This window comes from Numida meleagris, chromosome 1, assembly GCF_002078875.1.
Source record: "Numida meleagris isolate 19003 breed g44 Domestic line chromosome 1, NumMel1.0, whole genome shotgun sequence".
Classification (NCBI taxonomy): domain Eukaryota; kingdom Metazoa; phylum Chordata; class Aves; order Galliformes; family Numididae; genus Numida; species Numida meleagris.
Window position 1 is genome coordinate 12,845,114 of NC_034409.1, and position 14,449 is coordinate 12,859,562.

The window sequence follows — 14,449 nt, forward strand, 5'->3', positions numbered from 1 at the left end:
GTTTGCATTTGCATTTTAAAATCAGCTCTACGATATAACTGAATGTTCACTGTGTTCTGCAGGCCGCAGGTTATACAGCACTCCGGGGGACATGGGCCTTAAACAGCTCTGTCATTATGGGTGCTGTGTGCCAGGCCAAGCTGCTCACCAAGTAGCCTGCAGGTCCCTAAAATATGCAGATAAAAGTAGCCAGAAATACACATGCTATTTCACAGCTTGAAGTAATTAAGTAGCATAAAAATTATACTGTGCCTTTACTAAAGATACACTTTACTACTAGCTGTACTATTCCTTATTCTAAAGCTTAACTTCTCTCTTGCTTGTGAGCTAAGGTCGTAATAACCTCTCTCACACAATCCCTATCTTACAATCTTTGGGAAATGGTATTACTTGAGCCAAGACATGTAGTTATTGGACTGGAGAGAACAGCATTTTTTTTTTTTTTTGCCTCAGAAGGGCATCACACTTCTTTGACATATGGCAGTCAAAAAATCTCAGCCTTAAAAGCACAGTTAACCATAAACCTGAGTAAATCTCAGGTGGTATGATCCTTTCAGGTCCAAATTCAACTGGTTTGGAGCACCAGTCCCAGTTCTTATTTATCCTATGAAGCCCTAGAAAGCCCTCCCTGCATGGAAATGCACAGACTTCTTACAAGGACTGCCTCGTTAATGGATTTTACAACAGTACACAGTGAAGCAGTGCAAAGAAGTTAGCAGAGGAGATCACTGCTGGGAACAAACCCTGCATGTACTGTTAGTTGACATAAAGCACTGCAATGGAGATAGGGAAGAGTCTAGATGCCAAAAGAGTTAGTAGTGGAACAGGGACTGCCAGTTTCAAAACTTGTTGCAACTGTATAGATTCTCTCAGTACAATTTCTGAAAGATAAAGGTCTCTGTTTCCAAACTTGTATATGAACTAGTTGGCCTCTTTTGTGACTTCTCAAGCAGGCAGAAGCTATTCCATGCTCTGTGGCTGTTTCTGTGACTGCAGTTAGCTCAGCTTAGCCTCATGTTAGCAAACAAGGCTCAGCACAAGGAGAGAAGCTGGAAAGTGAAGTTGTGCTGAGAGCCTGATGTCCATGCTGCCTTTGCTTGCAGGGCCTTATTTTGGTCTAGCTCTGCCCTGGTTTTATCAGGTATGACCACGTAGGGGTCACAGCTAGCACTGCAAAACCTGAGGTGGAAATCTGAACTACCCAGTTAGCTCTGTATAGATCTTTCTGGCAGAAACAAAACAACAAAAAAAATATCAAGCTGTTTTCAGGGCATAATAGTGAAGTGTATGGTAGCATTCCAAATAGCAGTCAGTGCTCCTTTCACAGCACAAAATGCAGCCTTAAGTTTTCTTACCCCAAAGACAAAAGAATGTCAAAATGACATCAATGACAAAAACAAGGAAGAGGAGGTAAAAATGGGGCGTATGTAAAAACAACATGAGCATCGAAGTTGAGAGAGATGCAAAGGATACAAGGAATGCACGGAAAAACAAGAAGCCTCCAAAATGTTAGTCTTAAAACACCAGCGTGTAGCTGACAACAGCAAGCACAGGATGCAGGTGAGGAGGCTCCTGCCCTCCACAGAACAAGGCATACAAGAATTTTGTATTTCAAAATAACTAGGAAACTAAACTTCCAAAGTAGCTTTGCAAAAAATGGCAAGGTACAATTATTTTAACAGTAGAATTTTTCATACTTCAATACATAGTCACGTATTTGGATTTACTCTGCAGAAAACCAAAAAGACGTACCTGGTATAGGGAGGCAGAGGCAAAGTAATCCGGGTCCACTTGTTGAAAGTGTCTGATATGAGAATCCTCTGGAGATGGTATTTGTTGCATTCCACGTTAGTGGGAAGACAGTCTCTCAAAATTGGGTGCCAGGTAAGTCCAAGGTCCACGGAATACTCCAGTTCAATAGCTAGAAGTGGAAAGTTGGTAGGTTAGCTAATGTAGAGGTCTGCATCAACAGGTCAGCTGGTAACCCTAGAGATCTTTAGTCACAAGATTACACTGACAAAATAACCACTCAAAACTTTTCAAAACTTTGTGTCAGGAGCATGAAGATGAGCCCATCAGTGGCAATTCTGGTGGATGTGCTGCGTGTTGCTGAGCAAGCGTAACTCAGAAGGCTGCACTGTAAAGCAGCCACCTAACGCAAAGGACTGCAGGTGCAAAGATAAAGTAATCTGTCAAGTCACCAGGATTAATTCAAGCCAATTTCTTGTAGCTGCTGAGTACAAGAAAGTGATGCGACAGCATCATGACCAAAAACTTTTTTGTTTCTCAGTCTGAATGATGAGGCTCAGCTGGCTGTAATCTTTGCGTAAAGCAGAGCAACACTCAAATTCAAACTTCTGGCTCTTCAGCAAGATGGTTTAGTCACTTTTTCAATCCACTCCAGACCAGATCATTTCAGTATCCAGCATAAACAATTTTAAATTGAGTTTGTTAGTCAGTGAGCTTGTTTTCATTCAAACACAATCTAGCCATATTAAACTAATGTATTCATTTCTCAGCAAGAATCAGCAATTTCTTTGTTTGCATTTTAGGGCTTATAAACTTTTATTATGAAAAATAAAGATTAGTCAAGCTCACTAAATACTTCAAGTTAAACTTTTATGCAGCCATTAAAAATAAGTAATAATAGGCACGGAACTGTAACTTGAAGTGAATGTTCCAGCTGCCAGGCATTCTGGCTGTGTAAGAAATGGAGGGTGGTTGCAGTGACAGGAGTGGTAAATCTGCTATCTTTTTTGATTACTACTGGCCCATTTCTTCTACTCTCACACAGAGAGAATGACCCTTAATCACCCAATCAGTTCTACTTCACATCTAAGTACAGAACATTGCTATAGAAACAGAAGGACAAGCAGATACAAACAAGGGTAAGTGAATTTTTACTATTAGATCTTCATCACAACTGGAAGCATGGCGAGGTAGTGCCCTACCTAACGTTCTACCAAGTTCAGTTAATAATATATTAATATATAATACACTTAACTGTTCAGATAACAGTTAAGTGTAGTAGGCAAAGAAAAAACAATGAAAAAAAGAAGGAACTTTTTTGGTCAGTATACAACGAAGCAGCCAAAGCACTTTTAAACTTAGCAGAGATGTTCTTAGGTATGCTGTTATAATACCAAAAGACAACAAATCTTGAATGTGTGAGTAAAACCATGGTTACTTCCACAGGCTTCAGAACAGCAAAAATGGATATGGCACTTTTGAGACTTGATGTAAAACCTTTTCCCATTTTTTATGCAGAATTCCAGAGAAACAGCCAACAACTCAGTCAATCTACATATGCTCCATCATACTACGTTCTCCTTCTCTCAAAAAAAATACACCCCAAAAAACTACGCTAAAAGAATGTCATTTCACATGTACAAACAAGCATACAAAAGCTAGGAATACCTGTTTTTGTATATCTTAAAAACCACACAATGACCCAATTTTTATTTCCCTGTGATGTCTATTCAGTGCAGAGCAGGTTTTAATTTATATTGGTAAACGTATTGTATATATATAACTCCATGTGTATGCATACATATGTATGTACGAAAACATGCTCTGCACCGAAAATGCACTGTATGGAAAAAAAATAGGAATCTAAGCAATTAAAAATTGCATCATCATATGCATATGTATATATATATATATGCATGTATGTTAATATGTGCATGCTGTGCATAAATATATGCATACATTCATTCACGTATACATACATACATACATACATACATATTCATGCTTATTCTTTCATATGGATTATACACATTTTCACAATTGATGCTGACTTAGCTTGTGTCAGATGTAGGCTGATATAAATGATCTCTTAGTTATTCAGGTGCGAGTGAAATCCGAACTGAGACTTCACAAGAAATGCAAACCCATGGAACATGAAACACATGCGGGAAGCTCCCAGCTGCTTACTATCAGAACCAGAACATCATCCCAAGCAGCGGATACAACGCTGTGGCAATGGGCTTAGAATAAGACAGCTGATAGTCTTTTTCATAAATGAGCTGAACTGCAACTTAGCTGTCTGGAGGGAAAAACACACTTTAGTTTTATCTTAGGTTTCATTCACCAGCAATAAATGCCAATATTACAATTCCTGACAGAAACAAGTAGTTTCCCTTTGTTTCTCAGTTCTTGTTATGATGGATAATGGAACAAGAAAACAAGTGAATTTTCCTGTACAGGAGAGGAAGAGAAAGTGCAGGATCTACTAAGAATTCATTACCATAGCAGGAGTCTGTGACAGAGCAGGATGCTGCAAAATCTATTTGCAAGAAAGAGTCTTCATTGACAACAATGTCTGTGGTTACAACATAGCGGGTGCTAGCTTTCTCGATGAACACTAAAGCATCCCCTGTAGACCCACAAACTGGCATTTTTGTTCCACCAGGATGGAGCAGCCACTTTCTACTATCCAGTGTAGTGAAGTCATCTTCTAGTACTGTATTGCCAGAGATGTTTCCTCCAATAAGAATCTGAAACATCGTATAATGAATTGTTATTGAAATTAAATCATGTTTAGAAGTCTTCACAAATGCACGTGACAGAAAATCCTGAAGGACGAAAAGATTTAGTGATCTATGCACATGTATTCTGTTGGTCCAAAATGGACAGATTTAATTTGTAAAAGTTTTAGGTTATGAGGGAAGGGAATAGATTTTTCCTGTAGCGGGATCCTAAAGAGATTGTCTTAGCTTAGAGAATGAACTCCGTCCTGGATGAGGCAAAACTACTCATAAAAATGAATGTTGGTAGGAGCAAAATGACTACATCGATGTTTTTCCTACTGACTGTTCAGCTCTACCACAATCTGGTGCGCTATTATCTGATTGCATCTGATGATTGAAATGGGGAAACATTCTGTATTACCACTGGCTTTTGGAGATGAGGATTTTACTATTGAATAAGTAAGGCAGAACTAATTCTCATTTGCTATTCTGAATTTGGTTACCGATTGTTCTGAGCTAATATAACCAACTAAATGCAATGAAGATAGAGGAATGAAAGGACAGGATTTGTTTTTCACTTTTAAATAAATGAATGGGAAGTAACATTTTGTAACCATGCCATTAAACATGGCTAGAAGGTCAGTGTCTGCTTTTTTCCTAACTGCTGTGAAAAATATTCATAAATATTTAATCAAATTCAACTGAGACAGCTCAGTAACGCTATTTTTAGTGCAATGACTTCAGTGGAATTTCTTGAGATTTATACCAAGTCATACAAAGTGATGTAATACTGTGTACAGAAGTCAAATATGAAAGAAAACTTTTATTGAATTGATGTGAACTGAAGTTTTTCTATAGCTTTTCCTATTACATTCTACCAAGGAAATTCCATATTTCTATAGATTTGAAATAGTTCTTTTCTTACCAGACCTGGATTTTGCATGCTAAGGACTTCTGTAATGTGACCATGTGCCTCTACCTATGTATAAAAGACCTTCCTAGCTCCAAAATAGACATTTGGTACCCAAATTGGAAACAATGCATTAAAAACACAAAATTAGCAAACAGTAACTGTGCTTATACTACAGATTAGTATAATCCTGGAATATATTTGTAAAACACATTTTTTGGATGACCCAGAAATGTGACGTAAGCCAACAAAAGGGAAACATTAAGACAACAAAGTCTGTGTTATATTGTATAACTGTTATGTACATAAATATATACACAGTCTGTGTATACATTCATATACATAAACATATTTAAAAAAACCAGAAGAGTACTTACCTGATCAATGACCCAGGGACTGTAGAAATGCCCATTCTCAGATGGCTGCCACCAGCGAAGTCGAGTGGAGCTGGAACGGGCCTTCATGGGGATTTCCAGAGCAATGTATCGTCCCACGTTGCTTGAGTTGCTGAAGAGGAACTCCTGGAGAAGGCTCCATGTGAGACCTCCATTGAGAGAATACTGCAGAAGTACAGGCTGGCTTCTGGGGTCTGGCACCCCCTTACCGCATCCCAATCTCATGAAGAACTGCACAAACCTAACAGTGGGAGGAATTACTGTAAAAGTTTCTTTACTTCAATATCCTACATAGCTAACTGGAGAGATAAGCCTTGTAATTCCTTGGAATAAGAGTTAGCCTTGGGAGACTTTATGATTTTCTTTTAGAAGCATCAAGAATCTAAGTAGACAGACAGGTGGGATGACAAAAATTCATTTTGCCTGCGTGGTAGTTTGTCAGGTGCTGAACAAAGATGGTCATTTATGTTGTAAGCTTTCGTCTGTGGAGGAGATGGTGCTGCAAATATCAGGAATGTAATCCTGGGTGGAATTTTTATCCTGTAACCTGAGTACAGATTTTAGTGGCAGAAAAGCAACAGTGCCCTAAGTACAGAGGTTGTTCCAAAAGTAATGCCTCCTATTTATTTGCATGGAAACTACAACAGATCACAATAACCCTATTTGATAGAGCAAATTCTCAGCTACAAAACACAATTTTTCAACATATTCATCACCATTAGCTATGTGTTTATGAAAAAGAGCCTGCATGCTGTGCTTGTAAAATTCTGCACCAGCGGAGGGGGACCACTGTGGCTTCCACAACTGCTGAAATGCACCACCCACTGCCTCACTGTGCTCACGTCCACTGGTTGGTCTCCATAAACGTTCAGCAAGTCAATGAATGTCAGTAGGTACCATTATGTCCACATGGAGGCATTCAATGACACACCTTTGCATCATCCGCATTTCCACGTCAGACGCATTTTGACAGACTGCCCCTCTGCTGCCATCTGTCACACGGCAACAACACATAAGAGGATATTGGTGGGAAGGTTCAACCTGTACTGCCATACCACCAACATCTGCCTCTAAAGCTGTGGGCCAACAGAATAGAACAGGAGGCATTACTTTCAGAGCAGCCCTCATAGATCATAATTTGCTATGAATTTGCTGAAATGCTTTAATGCAAAATAAAAACCTCAATTTTCCAGTGGCATAAACTAGCAAAAATCAGGATAGGAGAACAAAGAATGTTTCACTCGGCGATCATTTTGTCCATTTAGTCAGCATGGGAAATTTGTCTAAATCACACCACTTAAATGTGCTGCCTTCCCTGAAGCCAGCTGTAGACACCCAGGGACACGAATGCTTTCATCCTCTTTTTAATTGGCTGCTCCAAAGAGGTACAATAGATAGACCTGTATCAAACTGTGAAATTCTTCCTGTTAGCTGGTGCTTATAAATAGCACTCCAATGCACTTGGAGTGGAGGGAACCAGTGCTGTAATGATATTTACCCATCTGACTTGCAGGGATATTACAAGTATTAATTCATGTTTGCACAGCTCTTGCACAGCTTTAAAGCGCTCTATCTGCTCTAATTATGATTGCATTAGAGCTGCCTGGCTCATGGTTAAATGAAACACAGCAAAACAAGTTTTGTATCAAAAGTCTTGTTGGGTTTTGATCTGCAGGAAGATCCCCTGGGAGTGAGGGCTGCAGAGGTGCTGAGGAGACAAAGCCTCAATAAAACACCAGATCCGCAAGTCAATTAATTCTAGAGCTCACTGCGACTCACCGTTCTCTTGGTGCTATATATATCTTCTTTTGCTATAGATTATATCTATCTCCACGTCCCAGACATAACGTATTGCTTCTGCTGTAAAGCAGTGCTGGGGACCCTCATGGATCAACATAGCATCTATAATGGATTGGACTCGCTGCTGGCGAGCCTTTGTTCCTCTACAGACTCTTTGACATTCAACGCTTTATTTAAAGGAAATAAACCCAAGTGGCCTTTTCTCTGTTGAATCTGCTCTCTATGGGTTAATATTCTTTCATCTGAATTTTTACTAGCGTAGTAACAACTCACTCGAATATAGGTAACATAATGTTTAACTATCTTTATTAAAAAGAAAATAGTTTTAAATATGTCTTTTCTCACCCCAAAGATATTTTGCAAAGATTCTGCCTATTTTGGAAAGGATAAGCAAAGTTTTCTTATCGACCTAGTAACACTGAAATGCGTTGATATTCCAGCAATTCAGAACTGAAAGGGATTTGATCAGACGTGATACCTAAAATATACCATCCCCACTGATATTTCACGCTGTGTGGTTTCAGCTGCCGTTACCACTGTAATGGCAAGATACTGTCCCCCGTTTTAAATTCTTTAAAATGTAGAGATGATGACAGCGGTGACTGGATTGGAGAGTCCATTTGATTTAAATTCCCCCATGCAGAGTGGCACACAGGACTGACAGCACTGCTCAGCTGCGTATTTCAGGGGATCTCTAAGAAGAAAATCGAAGGCTTTTAATGTGATTACTGAGTCCAGCGCTCTTTAAAAGATCTCTTAGAAATGCTGGTTCTTGCTGGTTCTTGTCATTCCTGGCATAAATAGAAACCTCTCCCCAGGTCCCAGGCAGAACTTGGCATGTCTGTATCAAAGCCAAATCTGCTGTGTTGTTTTGCAGGTGGCCGATAAAGTCAGCCTGGAAATTAAGCAAATCCTACTGCATTTCCTTTAGGTTTCTAAGGAGCAGTCCCCAGCAATGCCTTTACAGTCTACCTTGCTGTTCAGAGGAGGACATACAGTTATTTGTTGATAACTGTTATTTTTCACGGCATATACAAGAAATGAAACATACTGCTCTATTTTCCTTTTATTAGGACAGGAGTCATTTATCTCCATATAACACCTTGAGGTCAATATATGCAAATCCAGCTGCAGACTTTCATGGAGAAGAGAGAAATTACGTCCCTTTGAACATGAGCAATAACAAAAACATGTCATTTAGTCTAATGGAGCAACTTACAGGATCCCTTGTATCTTTTGTTAAACAATCTTTTAATTTCAGAACAGTCTAGGAAATCAAATTACTGCAGCACATTGGTGTCTGTGTACACTAAGTTCTGAAAGAAGTTTGCTTTGAGTAATCTCCTAAATTCAATACAAGGATCTAGACTTTCGCACTTCACTGAGGTTAGCTAATTGCTTATCTAAAAATGTAATGGTTTGAAATTAGGCTTCCTTATCGATCATGAGGCTCTTCAATGAAACCATTATTTAGAGGTTCAATGCTAATTAAGACAAGAAGGCAAAAAGAGATAAACTGCCTGTTAAAGTGTTTCCCACGCATTAGAAAGGAGAAGGGAGTATGCAAGGTACTCATGGTAAAAATCTTGTGGAAAAAACAATCTCTCCAAAGTAACAACATAAGGATAGAAGCCAAGATATTAAATAAATCAGAAAATAATGCCTATTTGTCAGCATGCACGCAATTAGGATGTGGTTGAATTTATGAGTGTAACATTTTTTATGTGGCTTGCTTAGTGTGTCTCTCTCATTAAATATCTCCTCTCTGGTAATGATACCACATGGTCTCTAAATACAGTAGAAGTGTTTGTTTTTCAGTTGCTGTCTTCAGTGTAGTTGGTGACAGCTTGATGGGAATTTCTCAGTGAATTACTGGAAACAAATGTGCACAATAAGAAGAAATTAAGCTTCAAAAATGAAGGAATTATGAGATGATGAATGTAACAGTTATATTGGCAGCAGATCCTCCTGTTTCCACAATGGCTCATAATACAACAAACTTAAGACAAGCAGAGCGTATGATGTGCAAACAATTACTCATGTTACCCATTTAAGAAATAAAAACTTGCATAAACTACTGAGGATGTGGTGTCAGATCCTGGAGCTCTTATTCAAGGAAAAAAAGTAGCATTTAAGTGGTCAATCCCATTTAAGTTCGAGTTAAATTTAAAATGGTAACAGCGATTAAAAAGGAATATGTGCTAGAGTAAAGAAGACAGACTATATCGGCTTGCCCTTACCAAAGAAGTATCACATATGTCTTATTCTTCAGTATAGTATTTCTTCAGTGACAATCTGAAAGGACTTAAAAATTGTGTTACCTTGCTTGTGACAAATCTAGGTCTCGAGTCATCAGCATACGCAAACCCTCTTCGTTAAAGAAGAGGTTGTTTCCTCCTGACATGATGCCACATTTCCTTGATGGCTTTCCACCACTCACAAGCAGAAATCTATCAGACTCCAGCTGACCTGAATACACAGTAAATACATATTTATGATTTACTCTGAAGTGCTCTTACTGCAAGAGTACTATTTCCAGAGGAAGAGAGCTAAATTAAACATTACATGCAAATTGAACAAACATTCATGCCAGTGTTTCTGAGTCAATGTTTTCTAGAAAACTGCCACAACTCAAAACCAAAAATAAACTGTAAACAGAAGTATTAAGTTTGGGACCTCAGTCTCCAGTTTTTCACAGGATTTCCTGTTTCTCTTTATTTTTACAGTGATGTATCCACCTCTATAAGGAAACTTTGCATGCCATATGCTAGCATGCAATCAAGGGCTGGCAAAACTTGAAATGAGCAGTAGCACCTATGAATGGAGGAGTTTGATGCCCAGGTGCTACTTTATTCAAAGTATGCTGTTCCTGCAATGCTTGTTAGTAAGGGAAACCTCGAGGTGTTTTCAGAAATGTTTGCATGGATGCTGTGTACACTCAGGTACTTGTTGGGCTTTGAGTTTCTGCCTGGCACTTTCCGTTCGGGGTCCTGGTCTTCTGTTCATGCTGAGGCACAAGGTCTGCTCTGAAATAATGTTTGCCATGTGAAGGCCACTCAAATTTCCCCTGTGGGGAGAAACTGCATAGCCCTGAAGCCCTTCTGTTTCCTTCACTTGCGTCTGTGCTGAATTCAAACTACACAATCGTCTTTACTTGAACAATAAATCTGCATTTTGTTAGAATTAGATTGACATATACCACTTTCGAGAAATTTTGTGCATTAACATTTTCTTCTGCAATTATTTTTTTTTCACATGTAGAGTTTTAAGAAACTCTGTTTCAGCAAAAGTTTTACATTCTAGCATGAAAAACTAAGCAAGGAGTCAGATATTCCAAAACAGGCAAGTGATAGCCATCAGACATTCACAAGCCATGCTTGAGCATTACATTTAAACAACTTCATAGTCCCACAGCATACATCAGATTCAGAAGCATGCAGAAGGTGAGGAAGATGGTGCTATTCCATCCCTTCAGCCCTTAATTCCACTAAGACTTACAGGGAAAATTCAGGCTAAAAATGAAAAGAGATACCTTCAAAATCATCCTTAAGGAAGTCAGAATTCTTGGTACTTATTTTGCAGGTTGGCCCAGAGTACCCCGGGTCACAGATGCACTTTGTGCCATTGATACAGCTGCCGTGCCCGTTGCACATCTCCTCGCACTGTGGACCAATGTACACGTTGTCAATGGCCCATGTCACCGGCTGGGATCCAGCAGGATAAAATCCTTGGTACCATCTGAACCTTGCCAACCTGAAAAGGTGTAAAGCGTACTTAATTCAAGTGATAGGTTTTTTTTTCTTTGTATACTATATGTATATACTGTACTATACATATACATACAATCTTTTTGGTGGAGTTAACTTGATAAATAATTTAATTCTAGAAACCGACTGCTATATCTAATTCCTTCATCTTGTCATCTTTATGCTGACATTCAATGCAAATACTGACAGAAATAGAAATAACATTATTCATTGTCTGTAATTCCAAAACTGAATGACACACTTGAAAATGGGATTTGAAATCTAACCACTCTTCTCTTTGTCATTCATGGGGAGGATATCTGGCCATGGTCAGGTGGATTTCCTTCTGCCTTGCTTTACAGCATCCGGGTCAGACCAGGCCACTTCCATTCTCTCCTGGAGAAAGAAATCCTGCTTCACATTGCTACCTTGCCTCCAGGGTGGACCACCTGTGAAATTGGGCTGGTAAAATCTCACCCTCAATTACATGGACAGAAAACATGATCTGCCATGTCACGGGGTATTCAGCTTGCTTTCCGACAGCTTAATCTTAAAACAGACTGATAGTGCAAGTTGTTAATTTAAACTATGCTCTCCTTTGGGTGCTGGCCTGTCATTTTTAATTTGCTGCCTAAGTACTACTTGCATCAATGCTGCATGTAAAGAGGAACAGACTGGGGAAGGAGGGAAAACAAGCTGAGCAGGGGAAAAGCACATGAGAGACTAGTTTTATTCCCACATGAGAAAATGTTTCAAAGGAGGAAGGAAACTAAAAGAGCGAGAAGGGAAAAGAGCTTAATTGCATTACATATGTTATATGGCTTGTTAGAAACATCTAAATGCCGCAGATGAATCAATAACACAGGTAGCTGACAAGAGTTTGTCTTTTTATTTGCTAAAAAGGAATCTTGATGATGTGATTCAGGTGGTAAGAGGTAACTGATCAGTGAGGATACTGCTAGCAGTTTCAAGAAAGATACCCATAAACCAGCATCCTGCTGGGAGTAAAAAGCATTGTTTTTGTCATGCCCTGTGGTTAAGGATGTAAGCGTGAAGTTGGAAATGTTTTAAACTCTTCTCTAGAGGAAATCTCTGTCCCTTGGGTTGGATTCATTCCACCCCCTGTGAGTTCCTTGTCTCAGGCTCCCCTGCTGGTCTGAATGAAGTGTGTGTTGTAACTGAAGCAGAGGGTTAAATACTGGTTTTTATGAAGTCAGCAGGAGTTTCTTCACCGACCCAACAGGCCCACACGTTTTCCTTCAGGGCCCAGCTGGAGTACTGATTCTTAGTTACAGCTATCTGTTGGGTATATACATTGATTTCTGAAATAACACATGTATTGGAAATAACTGAAAATATCTTCATCTTCATTTAAATTAATCACTTGACACCTTGGGGATGAAAACACTGGCTCCTTTAAACATTACACAGGTTTGGTATTTTTTCTTGTTACTCCAGGGGATTCTGGTGGAGAAAACTCCTCTTCAGCCCTCTGGCCCAAGAATTTAATGGCACCAAATGCTTCTGGATGCTGAGATCATATCAGCAACTGATTTCTGACCCGCCAATAAGGAAGGAATAGGAAAGAAGGCAGGCAAATGGGACAGAGGACTAAATCAAAATAACTGCAAAGTTTACATGAGCTAGGAGTCTGCACTGTCAACATTCTCATTTGGAGGGTTGCATTGGTAGTTGGGTAAAGGGTCAAACAAGTCTTCTGGGCTAAAAAAGAAAGACAGCTGAGCTGCTGCAAGAGATGGTTAACTATTCCATGCTTGAAATGTTAACTATCATAAAACAGAATATTCAGGTTTAAAAATTAAACATTTCCTTTAATTATTAAACATCCAGGCTTTCCAAATCTGGCTCTCATCTCTTATATAGGTCTTCTTATACTTTCAGGGGCATGTATAAGGCCACTTAGTTAGTGGAAGAACCACTGCATGCAGTAGATTCATAAATACAGTCTCATAGTTGCATAGCTCATTTTCATTCATAAATACTATAGTTTAATCCTTAATGATGTGATCTTTTACGTAAACTGTGTTGATGCTATAAGAGAGTTTTCTCTGAAAAAGTAAACAGTATTGTTATATACTTTGAAAAGTTACATATTAACATTCCTGCTAGCACATATTATTTTTCTATGCTGTCTATCTCTTATCATCCAACCTAGCTTGTCCCACAAACATAAAAGTACCTAAATGACAGCAGCAGTTAATTAATTAGAATCACGGAACTTTGTAACTACAAGAAAGTAGTAGTAAGTAGGTCCACTCCCCTACACTGAAGAAGAATCTAGTTTATACCAGCTCACCTTTTACTGTATTTTCTAATGAATATCAGATTTCATGCAAAAAAAAATTCCTTGATGAATTCAAATGTCTCATGCAGTAAAAGTATTCAAGGAGCTTTAAAGCCAATGAGTTTTGCATTTCTTTTACTATGCAATCCACTTCCATAAGAATGTCACCAATCAGATATAAGGATAAATAGGAAATATTAGCATTCAGTATTAGCATTAGGCACAACATATTTTTGGGAATCAGCCATTCAGGGCAAAAAGTGGAGAAAGACTTGTCATTTCGTTTGCTTAATGCCACTGTTCTTATGGATCACTCATGCTAGGAGAATATTTTGAATGGAAAACAAAAAAACAAGAAGGTGGGTGGCATAGAAACTAGACACTTACCCACAGAGATGCAGTTTTCCAAAGTGAATGACCTCCCTTCTCCAACCCTGGGTGGTTCCTGTGTAGTAAGTGCTGCTTGGGTGATGTTCAGTGGAGCACAGGGAGCTGAGGTGGCTGCTGCTGCTGTAGCACAAGGGCAGAAGGAGGTGCCAGGTTGCTCCCAGATCTCGTGAGAACTCCAGTTTTACTGGGTCGGCAGAAGAGCTGTCAGTGGTGCAGCCAATATTGATCTGGAGTCCAAGACATGAAATGCAGAAGATGACAAAGGGCAGGCTGGGAAACCTAATCACTCTTCATCTTAGTCAGCCTCTCCTATGTGGTACAGTATATATTTAGCTCAGGAAGATGGTGGTTTAGGAATTAATTTAACAACTGTGATGACAAACTCAGACCATAAAAACATGAACTGTTGAACATTGTCCTACCTGCCCATG

General features: G+C 39.1%; 1 protein-coding gene across 2 annotated transcripts in view; it reads right to left on the minus strand.

Annotated features, from left to right (window-relative positions):
- The window catches only part of RELN (reelin), a 272,240-nt gene that overhangs the window by 24,657 nt on the left and 233,134 nt on the right, over positions 1-14,449 (minus strand). For both annotated transcript variants that reach the window (XM_021384542.1, XM_021384541.1), the window contains exons 41-46: positions 14,016-14,245; positions 11,110-11,330; positions 9,899-10,046; positions 5,760-6,018; positions 4,250-4,499; positions 1,753-1,921 (exon numbers count right to left, since the gene is read on the minus strand). In XM_021384542.1, the coding sequence (XP_021240217.1) occupies positions 1,753-1,921; positions 4,250-4,499; positions 5,760-6,018; positions 9,899-10,046; positions 11,110-11,330; positions 14,016-14,245 (1,277 nt within the window). The remainder of the gene's footprint in view (positions 1-1,752; positions 1,922-4,249; positions 4,500-5,759; positions 6,019-9,898; positions 10,047-11,109; positions 11,331-14,015; positions 14,246-14,449) is intronic.